The following is a 16,360-nucleotide window of genomic DNA, read 5'->3' on the forward strand; positions in this document are numbered from 1 at the left end:
TGAATCGGGTTGAAAGAGTTAATGATTTTTGTGGAGAGGTTGATGATTGTGTGGAGGTCAGTGTGATTCTCTTTATATTGTATGGCGGTCAATGGGATGCTCTATTGCATGACAAACACAGGCAGGGGCGGATTGGACATGGGGATTACCAGGAAGATTCCTGGTAGGCCGACAAATCTGTGGGGCCTATTTTGTGTATTGTTATGTGGCCCCACACCCCTCATGACAGGCACCCCACCGCACTCATTACACTGCATCGTCCCAATTCATTCTGTTATTCCATCTCTGTAGTACAGCAACTCTGCCATCCAGTGATGCTGCCATGGCGACATGGTATGTTATACCTCTTGTGCTGCCCATGCCGGGCCACTTCTACAAAATTTTACAGGGCCACTTTTAGTTCCCAAAACGCCCTGCCCTCATATACAACTGCAGCCAAAGACGCAAGGAAGGCAGCAATTGCATACAATCAGGCCCTATGAAGTGCAATCACGCACCCTCAACAGACCCCATCCCCTCATCAGACCGCACCCCCATTAAGGCTGCTTACATACATTTTCTGGGCTGGTTTTCCCAATGTGGCCCTGAACATCAGGATACCCTTTGCATTGTGTGGCTGTTACTGGGGTGCTCTCTGTATTGTATGGTGGTCATGGGATGCTCTCTATATTGTATGGACATCACTGGAATGGTCTGTATATTCTTTTGTGGACACAGGGATAATCCCTGTACTTTAATGCGGTCACATAGCTGCTCTCTATATCGTGTGTTAGTCTGTATGATACAGTGGCGTCATGAGGTGGGTGCGGGGGGTGCGGCCCGCACCCGGGTGTTACCCTTCTATAGGGTGACACCAAAACGAGCCGCACACTCACATGCACCCCCATCCCCTGACATGAAAATGCCTGGTCCACGGCTGCGTCCACACCCCCTCCTCCCAGGCCCCGCCTCCTAAAGCCCGACACTCTCACCTGTCAGTGAGATCAGCAGGCAGCAGCCACAGACCCGTGCAGGCAGTGCACTGGCCAGCCCTCCCCTCTCCTCCAGCGTCCACTCTCTCCTCACTCCGGGTCCTGACTGAGCCTGACACACACAAGCTCCGCCCCCAGACTGTAACTACACGAGCATGTAGTTGCTGCTGATGTTGCTGCATGATGTCAGGTAACTTCTATAGTGGCTTCTCCATGTCCATGATGAGCAGAATCCATTTCTGATGTGTGTATGTGTCTGTATGGGGGTGAATGTGGGATGTATAAATTGTTGGATTACTGAGTGCTGTGGGGGGGGGGGGGGGGTAATTTGGGCTGTGTGAGCATACTATGGGTGCAGTTCAAGTGTAGTATGGGTGCTGTGTGACATAGTATGGGTGCTGTGTGAGCGTAGTATGGGTGCAGTTTGAGTGTAGTATGGGTGCTGTGTGACGTAGTATGGGTGCTGCTGTGTGAGCGTAGTATGGGTGCAGTTCGAGTGTAGTATGGGTGCTGTGTGACATAGTATGGGTGCTGTGTGAGCGTAGTATGGGTGCTGCTGTGTGAGTGTAGTATGGGTGCTGTGTGACATAGTATGGGTGCAGTTTGAGTGTAGTATGGGTGCTGTGTGACGTAGTATGGGTGCTGCTGTGTGAGCGTAGTATGGGTGCTGTGTGTGAGCGTAGTATGGGTGCTGTGTGTGAGCGTAGTATGGGTGCTGTGTGTGAGCGTAGTATGGGTGCTGCTGTGTGAGTGTAGTATGGGTGCTGTGTGACATAGTATGAGTGCTGTGCGAGCGTAGTATGGGTGCAGTTTGAGTGTAGTATGGGTGCTGTGTGACGTAGTATGGGTGCTGTGTGTGAGCGTAGTATGGGTGCTGTGTGTGAGCGTAGTATGGGTGCTGCTGTGTGAGCGTAGTATGGGTGCTGCTGTGTGAGTGTAGTATGGGTGCTGTGTGACGTAGTATGGGTGCTGCTGTGTGAGCGTAGTATGGGTGCAATTTGAGTGTAGTATGGGTGCTGCTGTGTGAGCGTAGTGTGGATGCTGTGTGAGCATAGTATGGGTGCTGCTGTGTGAGTGTAGTATGAGTGCTGCTGTGTGAGCGTAGTATGGGTGCTGCTGTGTGAGTGTAGTATAGGTGCTGTGTGACGTAGTATGGGTGCTGCTGTGTGAGCGTAGTATGGGTGCAGTTTGAGTGTAGTATGGGTGCTGCTGTGTGAGCGTAGTATGGGTGCTGCTGTGTGAGTGTAGTATGAGTGCTGCTGTGTGAGCGTAGTGTGTATGCTGTTTGAGCGAAGTATGGGTGCTGCTGTGTGAGTGTAGTATGAGTGCTGCTGTGTGAGTGTAGTATGGATGCAGTTTGAGTGTAGTATGGGTGCTGTGTTACGTAGTATGGGTGCTGCTGTGTGAGCGTAGGATGCTGTGTGAGCGAAGTATGGGTGCTGCTGTGTGAGGGGAGCGTTATGTCAGCTGATAGGGTGGGTGGATCAATGTGCTAATGGGTGTTGCAGTGATCGTGCACAGCAAAAAAAATTGTGGGTCCCAGGGACTCCTCACTTTAAAAAATTGGGGTCCTACTCAACATTTCTGTGTCCTATCACATATTATGGGATGTGAGGGCAGGCAGTACTGGGGGTTTTAAGGGGGTAAGGGTAGATAGAAGTTTGGGCAGTACTAGGGGAATGGAGGCGGGTAGGGATAGGAAATACTTGGACAGGGGGGATAAGCAGGCAATAGGATCTCTGACATTGCACTGGGTATATACATATTATGATACTGGGTGTATATTATACACACACACACACACACACACACACACACACACACACACACATTATATATATATATATATATATATATATATATGTATAATATGTAGCATATGGTTCAACACTCCATTAAACAGAAAAACTGTGTCTGGTGCCCTCACAAACTATATATTCATAGCATATTCAAAACAGTGCGGCACTTCTGGCTATAGGGGGTAATTCCAAGTTGATCGCAGCAGGATTTTTGTTAGTAAACCCATCACCACGCCCCCCCCCCCTTCACCAGAATTCTGTGTGGTGTGATAGGGGAGGAGGTCCATGGGGGGTGACACCATGAGTTACCACACCGGGTGACACCAACGCTAGTGATGCCTCTGGTATGATACCCTTTATTTTGTTAATGCCATCACTGGGATATTCTTGGTATTGTACGGCATCAATGTAACAATTTTAATTACACATCAGAATGGTTTAAACTAAAAGAAATGTAAAACTGTAGAATGTTCTTGTTAATCTTATTTTATAATATGATTGAAATTTACCTGAGGGTTACTGTTCTTGGTTATGTGGGTCTCCCAAATCTTTGCGTTATTACTATTGCCTATTCACCAAGAAATTATAATTTGCATGATATGTCCGTTAGTGGCGGCAATGCACATCCCTGGGGACTAAGGGGCCCACAGCTGACCAGACATGCATGAGTTTTCTGACAGTTTGAGTGACAGCAAGGGGGGGAATGAGACGCCATGACCTCAGAACGTCATAATGTCTCATCCCTGAGAAGAGGAGCAGAGGCCAGCCAGAGCCCAGCCCCAGCACACATAAAGAAGACAGAAGAAAAAGTGAAGGAACGGGTACTGTAATTAAAGAGAGAGGAGGGGCACAAGTGAAACTGTGTGCTTCTCCCTGTCACCCTTTGCCCCTCCCAGTTACCCACTGACTCTCCTTGCCACCGTCTGCCTCTCCCAGTCATCCACTGCACATGCAAATGTGTGTGTGTGGGGGGGGGAACCCCCCCCCCCCCCCCCCGCCGCCCCCCCCCCCCCTCCTCTTGGCCAGCAGCTCAAATTATGACAATAGCAATAGTGTTTAATACGATTACTAGAGCTGCCCACACAACATATTGTTTAGGGAATAGAGCGGGGCTGCTGCACATTCCCAGTGGTAGTAACTTCTTCTACCACTTATGGTATTTATATTAAATATGTCTGAAATAACCTATACTATAGAACATCTATATATTCAGTGTACAAAAAGACTAATGTGTACATGTAACACCCTGTGGTTTGTGGGTGTCTATGTGGTTAGAGATAGGTATCACAGGTGTTCAGTGGCTTAATGATGGACCCTTTCCCTAAGATGTTTGTTCCCTGTACCTTGGGGGTCATTCCGAGTTGATCGCTAGCTGCTTTCGTTCGCTGCGTAGCGATCAGGCAAAAAAACGGCACTTCTGCGCACGCGTATGCGGCGCAATGCGCACGCGCGTCGTACTATTACAACAAATTATGTCGTTTCACACAAGGTCTAGCGAAGCTTTTCAGTCGCACTGCTGGCTGCAGAGGGATTGACAGGAAGAGGGCGTTTCTGGGTGTCAACTGACCGTTTTCAGGGAGTGTTTGGAAAAACGCAGGCATGCCAGGAAAAACACAGGCGTTGCTGGCCGAACGCAGGGCGTGTTTGTGACGTCGAAACAGGAACTGAATAGTCTGAAGTGATCGCAAGCGCTGAATAGGTCTGAAGCTACTCTGAAACTGCACAAAAATATTTTGTAGCCGCTCTGCGATCCTTTCGTTCGCACTTCTGCTAAGCTAAAATACACTCCCAGTGGGCAGCGGCATAGCGTTTGCACGGCTGCTAAAAACTGCTAGCGAGCGATCAACTCGGAATGACCCCCCTTGTTTGATGTAAGTTGTTCAGAGAGGTAGGACAGATTGATACGTAAACAGGAAGGTCATTTAACAGCGATCTCCATGGAGAGTACCTTTTTTGTTTTACTGCAAGAATGCTGGCAAAAGAAGGTTATCTGGTTATACAACATAGTAATTTAAAAGACATTCAAAAAGGGTTAATCAAGTTGTGGCAATTCAAAGACAATATATTGGCATTCAATAAACACTAGACCACTCGACAGCTCACATTACCCAAGGTGACTCACTGTGGGCTCCGGCCTTGCTCAAGTAGTGGTTAATATCGATTCTGATTCATAATCAATTTAATCATAGATATGCAAGCAGTAATTAATGCAATTTTCAAAAAAAGACAATCAAAAAGAGTATGATGTTCAAAAAAGATCAAAAAAGGACAGTTATGGTAGACTTACCATGGTTAACCCACTTTCTGCGAGGTACACTGGGTTCCACAGGGAAAACATTGGGTGTAGTGTGGATCTTGATCCAGAGAGGCACCAACAGGCTAAAGCTTTAGGCTGTCCCAGGATGCATTGTGGAGCCTCCTCTATAACCCCGCCTCCAGGCACTGTGAGCTCAGTTTCGTTAACTAGTCCAATGTAGGAGCAGGTAAGAGAGAAGGCAGATGTTAGTCACATAGAACCACATTCTCATGGCAGGAGAAGGGACCAGCGGCTAATGCTATACAAACCCATACAAGCTAGGTGTGTCAGGGTGGGCGCCCTCTGGAACCCAGTGTACAGGTCCGGACTGGCCAACTGACACTTCTGGCACGTGCCAGAAGGATCGATGGGCAGGTGGGCTGATCCGGTCCCTCAGAGAGCTGGGAAGGCCGCATGCAGCGCAGCCTCCGGCTCTCTGCTTGAGCCGCCCCTACCGGTCTCCATGGAAATGGGGGCATGCCGCAAGTCCACGCTCCCGGACTCACGGCGTGCCCCCGCCCCCAGCAAGTGTCGCTATGGTAACGAGGGTGTGCCACGAGTCCAAGCCCCTATGACTCGTGTCACCGCCCGTACATCATGGTGGTGCGCCCCCGTGATGTGCAAGCGCGCTCCCCGTGACGAGCGCATGCGCTCACAAATGCCCGGGACAAATTAGGGCCCCAGTCCATCGCTGCCAGTGTACCTCGCAGAAAAACAGTTAACCATGGTAAGACTACCATAACTCGCCTTTTCTGCAGCAGTGTACACTGCGTTCCACAGGGAGAACATGGGTGATGTCCTAAAGCAGTTCCTCAAGGGAGGGGATGCGCCTTAGCGGGTATGAGAACCCGGCGTCCAAAGGAAGCATCCTGGGAGGCGGAAGTATCAAAGGCATAGAACCTAATGAACATGTTCACTGAGGACCACGTAGCCGCCTTGCACAATTGTTCTGTGGATGCGCAACGGCAGGCCGACCAAGAAGGTCCAACAGACTGAGTACAATGGGCTTTAAGAGCAGCAGGAGCTGGGAATCCAACCTGGGCATAAGCTTGTGCAATCACCATTCTAATCTATCTGGCCAAGGTTTGCTTATTCGCAGGCCAGCCACGTTTGTGGAAACCAAGTAGTACAAACAGGGTATCTGACCTTCTGATAGAGGCAGTTCTCTCCACATATATACGGAGAGCCCTTACCACATCCAAAGACCGCTCTTTTGGGGACAAGTCAGAAGAGATAAAGGCCGGAACCACAATCTCTTGGTTAAGGTGAAAAGATGAAACCACTTTAGGTAAGTAACCTGGGCGAGTTCTCAGAACTGACTGGTTACGATGGAATATCAGAAAGGGTAGACAAGAGGACAAAGCGCCTAAGTCCGACACCCTTCTAGCAGAGGCAATAGCCAGCAGAAACAGGACCTTGGCTGTGAGCCATTTAAGGTCCACTGACTCAAGAGGTTCAAATGGAGACTCTTGAAAGGCATTCAGGACAACAGACAGATCCCATGGAACCACAGGAGGGACATAGGGAGGCTGTATCCGTAACACACCCTGAGTAAATGTATGAACGTCAGGTATAGACGCAATTTTTCTCTGAAACCACACCGAAAAGGCAGATATGTGAACCTTGAGGGAGGCCAGAGGAAGGCTTTAGTCCAGGCCTTGTTGCAGGAAAGCCAGGATTTTGGATGTTTTGAATCTGTACGCATCATAGTTCTTATCAGCACACCAGGTGAAGTAAGAATTCCAGACTCTGTAATAGATCCGGGCAGATGCCGGTTTGCGGGCTTTCAGCATAGTTTGGATGACTACCTCAGAGAATCCTTTGGCCCCCATGAGTGATGCTTCAAGAGCCACTCCGTCAAAGCCAGTGTGGTCAGGTCTGGATAGAGACAAGGGCCATGTACGAGGAGGTCTGGTCGTTGAGGAAGTAGAAGAGGATGCTCTGTCGATAGACCCTGCAGGTCTGAGAACCAATGCCGTCTGGGCCACGCCGAAGCGACTAGAAGTAGTATTCCTCCTTCTTGCTTGAACTTCCGCAGGACCCTGGGCAGGAGTGACACTGGAGGGAACACGTAAGGCAGCCGAAAGTTCCATGGAATGGCTAGTGCGTCCATTAATGCTGCTTGATGATCCCTGGTTCTTGATCCGAAGACCGAAACATTGTGATTGTGTCGACACGTCATCAGGTCTGCATCTGGTAGGCCCCATGTGTCCACTAGGAGTTGAAAGACTTCTGGATGAAGGCTCCACTCTCCGGAGTGCACGTCGTGATGACTGAGGTAGTCTGCTTCCCAATTTAGGATGCCCGGAATGAACACTGCTGATATTGCTGGCAGATGGCGTTTCGCCCAACTAAGGATTTTTGACACTTCCCTCATGGCCATGCGACTCTAAGGGCCACCTTGATGATTTATGTATGCCACCATGGTGGCGTTGTCTGACCGTACTTGAACAGACCTGTTCTGTATTAGAGGCAGGGCAAGAGTTAATGCATTGAAAACCATCCGCAACTCCAGAATGTTTATTGGAAGGAGTGATTCTTCCCTGGTCCAGCGACCCTGGTAAGAGTGTTGCTCCAACACCACACCCCATCCCTGCAGACTGGCATCTGTTGTCAACAGGACCCAGTCGGGGATCTAGAAGGGATGTCCCCTGGTCAGTTGCTGTTCCTGGAGCTACCAGGTCAGCGATAGCCGAACCTCTGGAGTCAAAGTGATCATGTGAGACCTGATCCAATGAGGTAGGCCGTCCCACTTGGAAAGGATTAACCTCTGCAGAGGGCAGGAATGAAATTGAGCGTACTCCTCCATGTCAAATATTGACACCATTAGGCCAAGTACTTGCATTGCCGAGTGTATCGACACACTGTTGCAGGAAAGGAAATATCTTATCCTGTCCTGAAGTTTTAGGACTTTCTCCGGAGACAAGAACAGACGTTGACTGTGTGTGTCCAGGAGTGCTCCCAGGCGCACCATGCTCTGAGCTAGGACCAGCGAGGATTTCTTCCAATTGATGAGCCACCCATGGGCTTGTAGGAAGCTTACCGTCAGTTGTAGAGGACTGAGGAGGACATCGTGGGCGTTTGCCAGGATCAGCAAGCCGTCCAGATACGGCAGGATCCTGACTCCCTGGCGACGGAGATGCGCTGTCATTACGGCCATAACCTTGGTGAAAATCTGAGGAGCCGTAGCCAGTCCAAATGGCAGAGCCTGGAACTGATAGCGTAGATTGCCAATAGCAAACCGCAGATACTGCTGATGTGACTTGGCAATAGGTATATGCAAGTACACATCCTGTATATCCAGGGATACCATATAGTCTCTGGGTTCCATCGCCAGTACAATTGAATGCAGAGTTTCCATACGGAACTTGGACACTCCCACAAACTTGTTTAGTGACTTTAGGTTGAGAATAAGCCGGAAGGACCCATTGGGTTTCGGAACTAGAAACAGGGTCGAGTAGTAACCACTGTCTCTCTGAGACAGAGGTACCGGCACTACCACTCCTGTATCCAGGAGAGAACTCACCACTTGCTGCAGAGCTTGCGCCTTTAACAGTTCTGAGGGAATAACCGTGGTGCAAAACTGGCGAAAATGCACAGCACCGATCAGGTTTGAATTAGCCCCACAGAGCGAATTAGTACGATGTAGCCAGACAAAGTACAATACCTGCGAATAAATCCGTTAGTATGTGACTGAGTCCCCAGTACACAACACCTGCGAATAAATCCGGTATTATGTGACTGAGTACACAGTAGAATACACTTAATAGGTAAATACTGTGACGCACTATATAAACGACCCTGACGCACCTAGGGGGTGATTCAGACCTGATCAAAGATGTGCTAAAATTAGTACATCTATGATCAGCTACCCTGACATGCGGGGCGGACTAGCCCTGTGCCGGGCATCCCCCCGCACAAGTACAAAAGCATCGCACAGCGCTCTGTGCGCGCTGGCAGGGAGCTACTCATCGCAGCCCGGGTTGCAGCGGCTGCATGTGATGTCACGCAGCCACCGCGGCCCGCCCCACCAACGGTCCGGGCACACCTGCATTGCCCAGACCGCGTCCCCTAAATGGCAGCTAAATGCCACTGGCCCGCCCCCTCCCACCCAGCGACCACCTCTGCCTGTCAATCAGGCATAGGCAATTGCAGGGCTGAGACGGCTGTCGGCTGTCTGCCATGCGCCGGCGCCACATGCGCAGTTCAGGCCTGATCGCTGCAGTGCGAAAATGCACAGCACCAATCAGTTCTGAATTAGCCTCCTAGTCTAGTCCCTCAGGATACAGAATATAGTGATAGATCTCTGTGAAAAACTGACAGTGAAATCTTACAGCAGATAGAGGCACACACAGTCACAATAACAATGCAGATCATTCTTAGTAAAACTGCACTGGTCTAGTATATGTTCATATATATATATATATATATATATATATATTTCTCCAACTCCGGCACTCCGCTGACATAAATCACATGCTGCACCCGGTGCCTTCCTCATGTAAGCCTGCACGGCTCCACGTAATATATCCCTCCAATGGCGGCACTCAAAGGTTCAAGTAAAAATGACGCAAGTCGGCTGTTTTAAGGCCTTAAAACAGCCGACTTGTGTCATTTTTACTTGAACCTTTGAGTGCCGCCATTGGAGGGATATATATATATATATATTATATATATATATATATATATATAGTTCAGCCGAATTATGGCACTCTGCGGTCTCATTCAGTCAATAAAACACAGCTCCAGAAAGCTTGTAGCGACGTTTTGGCTTTAATAGCCTTTGTCAAGCTTTGTCAAGCCTTTGTCAAGCTATTAAAGCCGAAACGTCGCTACAAGCTTTCTGGAGCTGTGTTTTATTGACTGAATGAGACCGCAGAGTGCCATAATTCGGCTGAACTGTTCATACATGTAGTGGGCACCGCGGCAGGTGATGTTGGAAGTGAGAGTGCCGGTTGCTAGCTTGTATATATATATATATATATATATATATATATATATATATATGTGTATATATATATATATATATATATATATATATACACACACTGCTCAAAAAAATAAAGGGAACACTTAACAACACAATGTAACTCCAAGTCAATCACACTTCTGTGAAATCAAACTGTCCACTTAGGAAGCAACACTGATTGACAATGAATTTCACATGCTGGTGTGCAAATGGAATAGACAACAGGTGGAAATTATAGTCAATTAGTAAGACACCCCCAATAAAGGAGTTGTTCTGCAGGTGGTGACCACAGACCACTTCTCAGCTCCTATGCTTTCTGGCTGATGTTTTGGTCACTTTTTAAAGCTGGCGGTGCTTTCACTCTAGTGGTAGCATGAGACGGAGGCTACAACCCACACAAGTGGCTCAGGTAGTGCAGCTCATCCAGTATGGCTCATCAATGCGAGCTGTGGCAAGAAGGTTTGCTGTGTCTGTCAGCGTAATGTCCAGAGCAAGGAGGCGTTACCAGGAGACAGGCCAGTACATCAGTAGACGTGGAGGAGGCCGTAGGAGGGCAACAACCCAGCAGAAGGACCGCTACCTCCGCCTTTGTGCGAGGAGGAACAGGAGGAGCACTGTCAGAGCCCTGTAAAACGACCTCCAGCAAGCCACAAATGTGCATGTGTCTACTCAAACGATCAGAAACAGATTCCATGAGGGTGGTATGAGGGCCCGACGTCCACAGGTGGGGGTTGTGCTTACAGCCCAACACCGTGCAGGACGTTAAATTCGCCACTGGCGCCCTGTGCTCTTCACAGATGAAAGCAGGTTCTCACTGAGCACATGTGACAGACGTGACAGAGTCTGGAGACGCCAAGGAGAACGTTCTGCTGCCTGCAACATCCTCCAGCATGACCGGTTTGGCAGTGGGTCAGTAATGGTGTGGGGTGGCATTTCTTTGGGGGGCCGCACAGCCCTCCATGTGCTCTCCAGAGGTAGCCTGACTGCCATTAGGTACCGAGATGAGATCCTCAGACGCCTTGTGAGACCATATGCTGGTGTGGTTGGCCCTGGGTTCCTCCTAATGCAAGACAATGCTAGACCTCATGTGGCTGGAGTGTGTCAGCAGTTCCTGCAAGACGAAGGCATTGATGCTATGGACTGGCCCGCCCGTTCCCCAGACCTGAATCCAATTGAGCACATCTGGGAAATCATGTCTCGCTCCATCCACCAACGCCACGTTGCACCACAGACTGTCCAGGAGTTGGCGGATGCTTTAGTCCAGGTCTGGGAGGAGATCCCTCAGGAGACCATCCGCCACCTCATCAGGAGCATGCCCAGGCATTGTAGGGAGGTCATACAGGCACGTGGAGGCCACACACACTACTGAGCCTCATTTTGACTTGTTTTAAGGACATTACATCAAAGTTGGATCAGCCTGTAGTGTGTTTTTCCACTTTAATTTTGAGTGTGACTTCAAATCCAGACCTCCATGGGTTAATAAATTTGATTTCCATTGATCATTTTTGTGTGATTTTGTTGTCAGCACATTCAACTATGTAAAGAACAAAGTATTTAATAAGAATATTTCATTCATTCAGATCTAGGATGTGTTATTTTAGTGTTCCCTTTATTTTTTTGAGCAGTGTATATATATATATATATATATATATATATAATACAGTACGGTCCTAGACCGGAGTTATATATCAGAATACTCGTACAATATATCCTGTAATTGGTACACTTTTTCTTAAATAACGCTGTCTATATAGAGACTAGAGATGAGCGGGTTCGGTTCCTCGGAATCCGAACCCCCCCGAACTTCAGCCTTTTTACACGAGTCCGAGGCAGACTCGGATCTTCCCGCCTTGCTCGGCTAACCCGAGCGCGCCCGAACGTCATCATCCCGCTGTCAGATTCTCGCGAGGCTCGTTTTCTATCGCGAGACTCGGATTCTATATAAGGAGCCGCGCGTCGCCGCCATTTTCACACGTGCATTGAGATTGATAGGGAGAGGACGTGGCTGGCGTCCTCTCCGTTAGAATAGATAGAGACACTTGAGTTGATTACTTAGTAATTTTGGGGAGCATTAGGAGTACTCAGAGTGCAGAGTTTTGCTGATAGTTACTAGTGACTGACCACCACCAGTTTTATTTATTATTTAATATAATCCGTTCTCTGCCTGAAAAAAAACGATACACAGTCACATACCATATCTGTGCTCAGCCTCAGTGTGCTGCATGATAATATCATCTATATGTATATCTGACTGTGCTGAGTGCTCACTGCTCACACAGCTGAATTGTGGGGGAGACTGGGGTGCAGTTATAGCAGGAGTACAGTGCACACTTTTGCTGCCAGTGTGACTGACCAGTGACCACCAGTATATTGTCTGCCTGAAAAAGTTAAACACTCCTGTGGTGTTTTTTTTTTTATTCTATAAACGCATTCTGCTGACAGTGTCCAGCAGGTCCGTCATTCATTATATTATATAAATATTTACCTGCAGTAGTGTTATATTTTTTTTGTTCATCTCTATCATCTTTATCATCTCTATATTAGCAGACGCAGTACGGTAGTCCACGGCTGTGGCTACCTCTGTGTCGTCAGTGCTCGTCCATAATTGTATACCTACCTGTGGTGGGGTTTTTTTTTCTATCTTCTTCATACTAGTAGTTTAGGAGTCTGCTGACAGTGTCCAGCAGGTCCGTCATTATATTATATATACCTGCAGTAGTGATATATATATATTTTTTATATCATTATCATCTCTATACTAGCAGACGCAGTACGGTAGTCCACGGCTGTAGCTACCTCTATGTCGTCAGTGCTCGTCCATAATTGTATACCTACCTGTGGTGGGGTTTTTTTTTCTATCTTCTTCATACTAGTAGTTTAGGAGTCTGCTGACAGTGTCCAGCAGGTCCGTCATTATATTATATATACCTGCAGTAGTGATATATATATATTTTTTATATCATTATCATCTCTATACTAGCAGACGCAGTACGGTAGTCCACGGCTGTAGCTACCTCTGTGTCGTCAGTCACTCGTCATCCATAAGTATACTAGTATCCATCCATCTCCATTGTTTACCTGAGGTGCCTTTTAGTTGTGCCTATTAAAATATGGAGAACAAAAATGTTGAGGTTCCAAAAATAGGGAAAGATCAAGATCCACTTCCACCTCGTGCTGAAGCTGCTGCCACTAGTCATGGCCGAGACGATGAAATTTCATCAACGTCGTCTGCCAAGGCCGATGCCCAATGTCATAGTACAGAGCATGTAAAATCCAAAACACAAAATATCAGTAAAAAAAGGACTCAAAAATCTAAAATAAAATCGTCGGAGGAGAAGCGTAAACTTGCCAATATGCCATTTACCACACGGAGTGGCAAGGAACGGCTGAGGCCCTGGCCTATGTTCATGGCTAGTGGTTCAGCTTCACATGAGGATGGAAGCACTCAGCCTCTCGCTAGAAAAATGAAAAGACTTAAGCTGGCAAAAGCACAGTAAAGAACTGTGCGTTCTTCGAAATCACAAATCCACAAGGAGAGTCCAATTGTGTCGGTTGCGATGCCTGACCTTCCCAACACTGGACGTGAAGAGCATGCGCCTTCCACCATTTGCACGCCCCCTGCAAGTGCTGGAAGGAGCACCCGCAGTCCAGTTCCTGATAGTCAGATTGAAGATGTCAGTGTTGAAGTACACCAGGATGAGGAGGATATGGGTGTTGCTGGTGCTGGGGAGGAAATTGACAAGGAGGATTCTGATGGTGAGGTGGTTTGTTTAAGTCAGGCACCCGGGGAGACACCTGTTGTCCGTGGGAGGAATATGGCCATTGACATGCCTGGTGAAAATACCAAAAAAATCAGCTCTTCGGTGTTGAAGTATTTCAACAGAAATGCGGACAACAGGTGTCAAGCCGTGTGTTGCCTTTGTCAAGCTGTAATAAGTAGGGGTAAGGATGTTAACCACCTCGGAACATCCTCCCTTATACGTCACCTGCAGCGCATTCATCATAAGTCAGTGACAAGTTCAAAAACTTTGGGCGACAGCGGAAGCAGTCCACTGACCAGTAAATCCCTTCCTCTTGTAACCAAGCTCACGCAAACCATCCCACCAACTCCCTCAGTGTCAATTTCCTCCTTCCCCAGGAATGCCAATAGTCCTGCAGGCCATGTCACTGGCAATTCTGACGAGTCCTCTCCTGCCTGGGATTCCTCCGATGCATCCTTGCGTGTAACGCCTACTGCTGCTGGCGCTGCTGTTGTTGCTGCTGGGAGTCGATGGTCATCCCAGAGGGGAAGTCGTAAGACGACTTTTACTACTTCCACCAAGCAATTGACTGTCCAACAGTCCTTTGCGAGGAAGATGAAATATCACAGCAGTCATCCTGCTGCAAAGCGGATAACTGAGGCCTTGGCATCCTGGGCGGTGAGAAACGTGGTTCCGGTATCCATCATTACTGCAGAGCCAACTATAGACTTGATTGAGGTACTGTGTCCCCGGTACCAAATACCATCTAGGTTCCATTTCTCTAGGCAGGCGATACCGAAAATGTACACAGACCTCAGAAAAAGACTCACCAGTGTCCTAAAAAATGCAGTTGTACCCAATGTCCACTTGACCACGGACATGTGGACAAGTGGAGCAGGGCAGACTCAGGACTATATGACTGTGACAGCCCACTGGGTAGATGTATTGACTCCCGCCGCAAGAACAGCAGCGGCGGCACCAGTAGCAGCATCTCGCAAACGCCAACTCTTTCCTAGGCAGGCTACGCTTTGTATCACCGCTTTCCAGAATACGCACACAGCTGAAAACCTCTTACGGCAACTGAGGAAGATCATCGCAGAATGGCTTACCCCAATTGGACTCTCCTGTGGATTTGTGGCATCGGACAACGCCAGCAATATTGTGTGTGCATTAAATATGGGCAAATTCCAGCACGTCCCATGTTTTGCACATACCTTGAATTTGGTGGTGCAGAATTATTTAAAAAACGAGAGGGGCGTGCAAGAGATGCTGTCGGTGGCCATAAGAATTGCGGGACACTTTCGGCGTACAGGCACCACATACAGAAGACTGGAGCAACACCAAAAACGCCTGAACCTGCCCTGCCATCATCTGAAGCAAGAAGTGGTAACGAGGTGGAATTCAACCCTCTATATGCTTCAGAGGTTGGAGGAGCAGCAAAAGGCCATTCAAGCCTATACAACTGACCACGATATAGGAGGTGGAATGCACCTGTCTCAAGCGCAGTGGAGAATGATTTCAACGTTGTGCAAGGTTCTGCAACCTTTTGAACTTGCCACACGTGAAGTCAGTTCAGACACTGCCAGCCTGAGTCAGGTCATTCCCCTCATCAGGCTTTTGCAGAAGAAGCTGGAGACATTGAAGGAGGAGCTAACACTGAGCGATTCCGCTAGGCACGTGGGACTTGTGGATGGAGCCCTTAATTCGCTTAACAAGGATTCACGGGTGGTCAATCTGTTGAAATCAGAGCACTACATTTTGGCCACCGTGCTCGATCCTAGATTTAAAACCTACGTTGTATCTCTCTTTCCGGCAGACACAAGTCTGCAGGGGTTCAAAGAACTGCTGGTGAGAAAATTGTCAAGTCAAGCGGAACGCGACCTGTCAACATCTCCTCCTTCACATTCTCCCGCAACTGGGGGTGCGAGGAAAAGGCTCAGAATTCCGAGCCCACCCGCTGGCGGTGATGCAGGGCAGTATGGAGCGACTGCTGATGCTGACATCTGGTCCGGACTGAAGGACCTGACAACGATTACGGACATGTCGTCTACTGTCACTGCATATGATTCTCTCACCATTGAAAGAATGGTGGAGGATTATATGAGTGACCGCATCCAAGTAGGCACGTCAGACAGTCCGTACGTATACTGGCAGGAAAAAGAGGCAATTTGGAGGACCTTGCACAAACTGGCTTTATTCTACCTAAGTTGCCCTACCACAAGTGTGTACTCCGAAAGAGTGTTTAGTGCCGCCGCTCACCTTGTCAGCAATCGGCGTACGAGGTTACTTCCAGAAAATGTGGAGAAGATGATGTTCATTAAAATGAATTATAATCAATTCCTCCATGGAGACATTCACCAGCAGCAATTGCCTCCACAAAGTACACAGGGAGCTGTGATGGTGGATTCCAGTGGGGACGAATTGATAATCTGTGAGGAGGGGGATGTACACGTGATGAATCGGAGGATGATGATGAGGTGGACATCTTGCCTCTGTAGAGCCAGTTTGTGCAAGGAGAGATTAATTGCTTCTTTTTTGGTGGGGGTCCAAACCAACCCGTCATTTCAGTCACAGTCGTGTGGCAG

The 16,360-nt window shown here is 48.4% G+C and overlaps 1 protein-coding gene across 2 annotated transcripts in view; it reads left to right on the top strand.

Annotated features, from left to right (window-relative positions):
• The window catches only part of LOC134911241 (neuronal acetylcholine receptor subunit alpha-7-like), a 416,671-nt gene that overhangs the window by 18,528 nt on the left and 381,783 nt on the right, over nt 1–16,360 (top strand). The window contains exon 1 of one of the 2 annotated variants that reach the window (XM_063919550.1): nt 868–1,161. The exons of the other annotated variant lie outside the window; for it this stretch is intronic. Coding sequence (XP_063775620.1) covers nt 1,152–1,161 — 10 coding nt within the window. The 5' untranslated portion in view covers nt 868–1,151. Of the gene's footprint in view, nt 1–867; nt 1,162–16,360 lie in introns of those variants that run through there. 2 annotated transcript variants of the gene reach the window in all.

This window comes from Pseudophryne corroboree, chromosome 1 (assembly GCF_028390025.1).
Source record: "Pseudophryne corroboree isolate aPseCor3 chromosome 1, aPseCor3.hap2, whole genome shotgun sequence".
Classification (NCBI taxonomy): Eukaryota; Metazoa; Chordata; class Amphibia; order Anura; family Myobatrachidae; genus Pseudophryne; species Pseudophryne corroboree.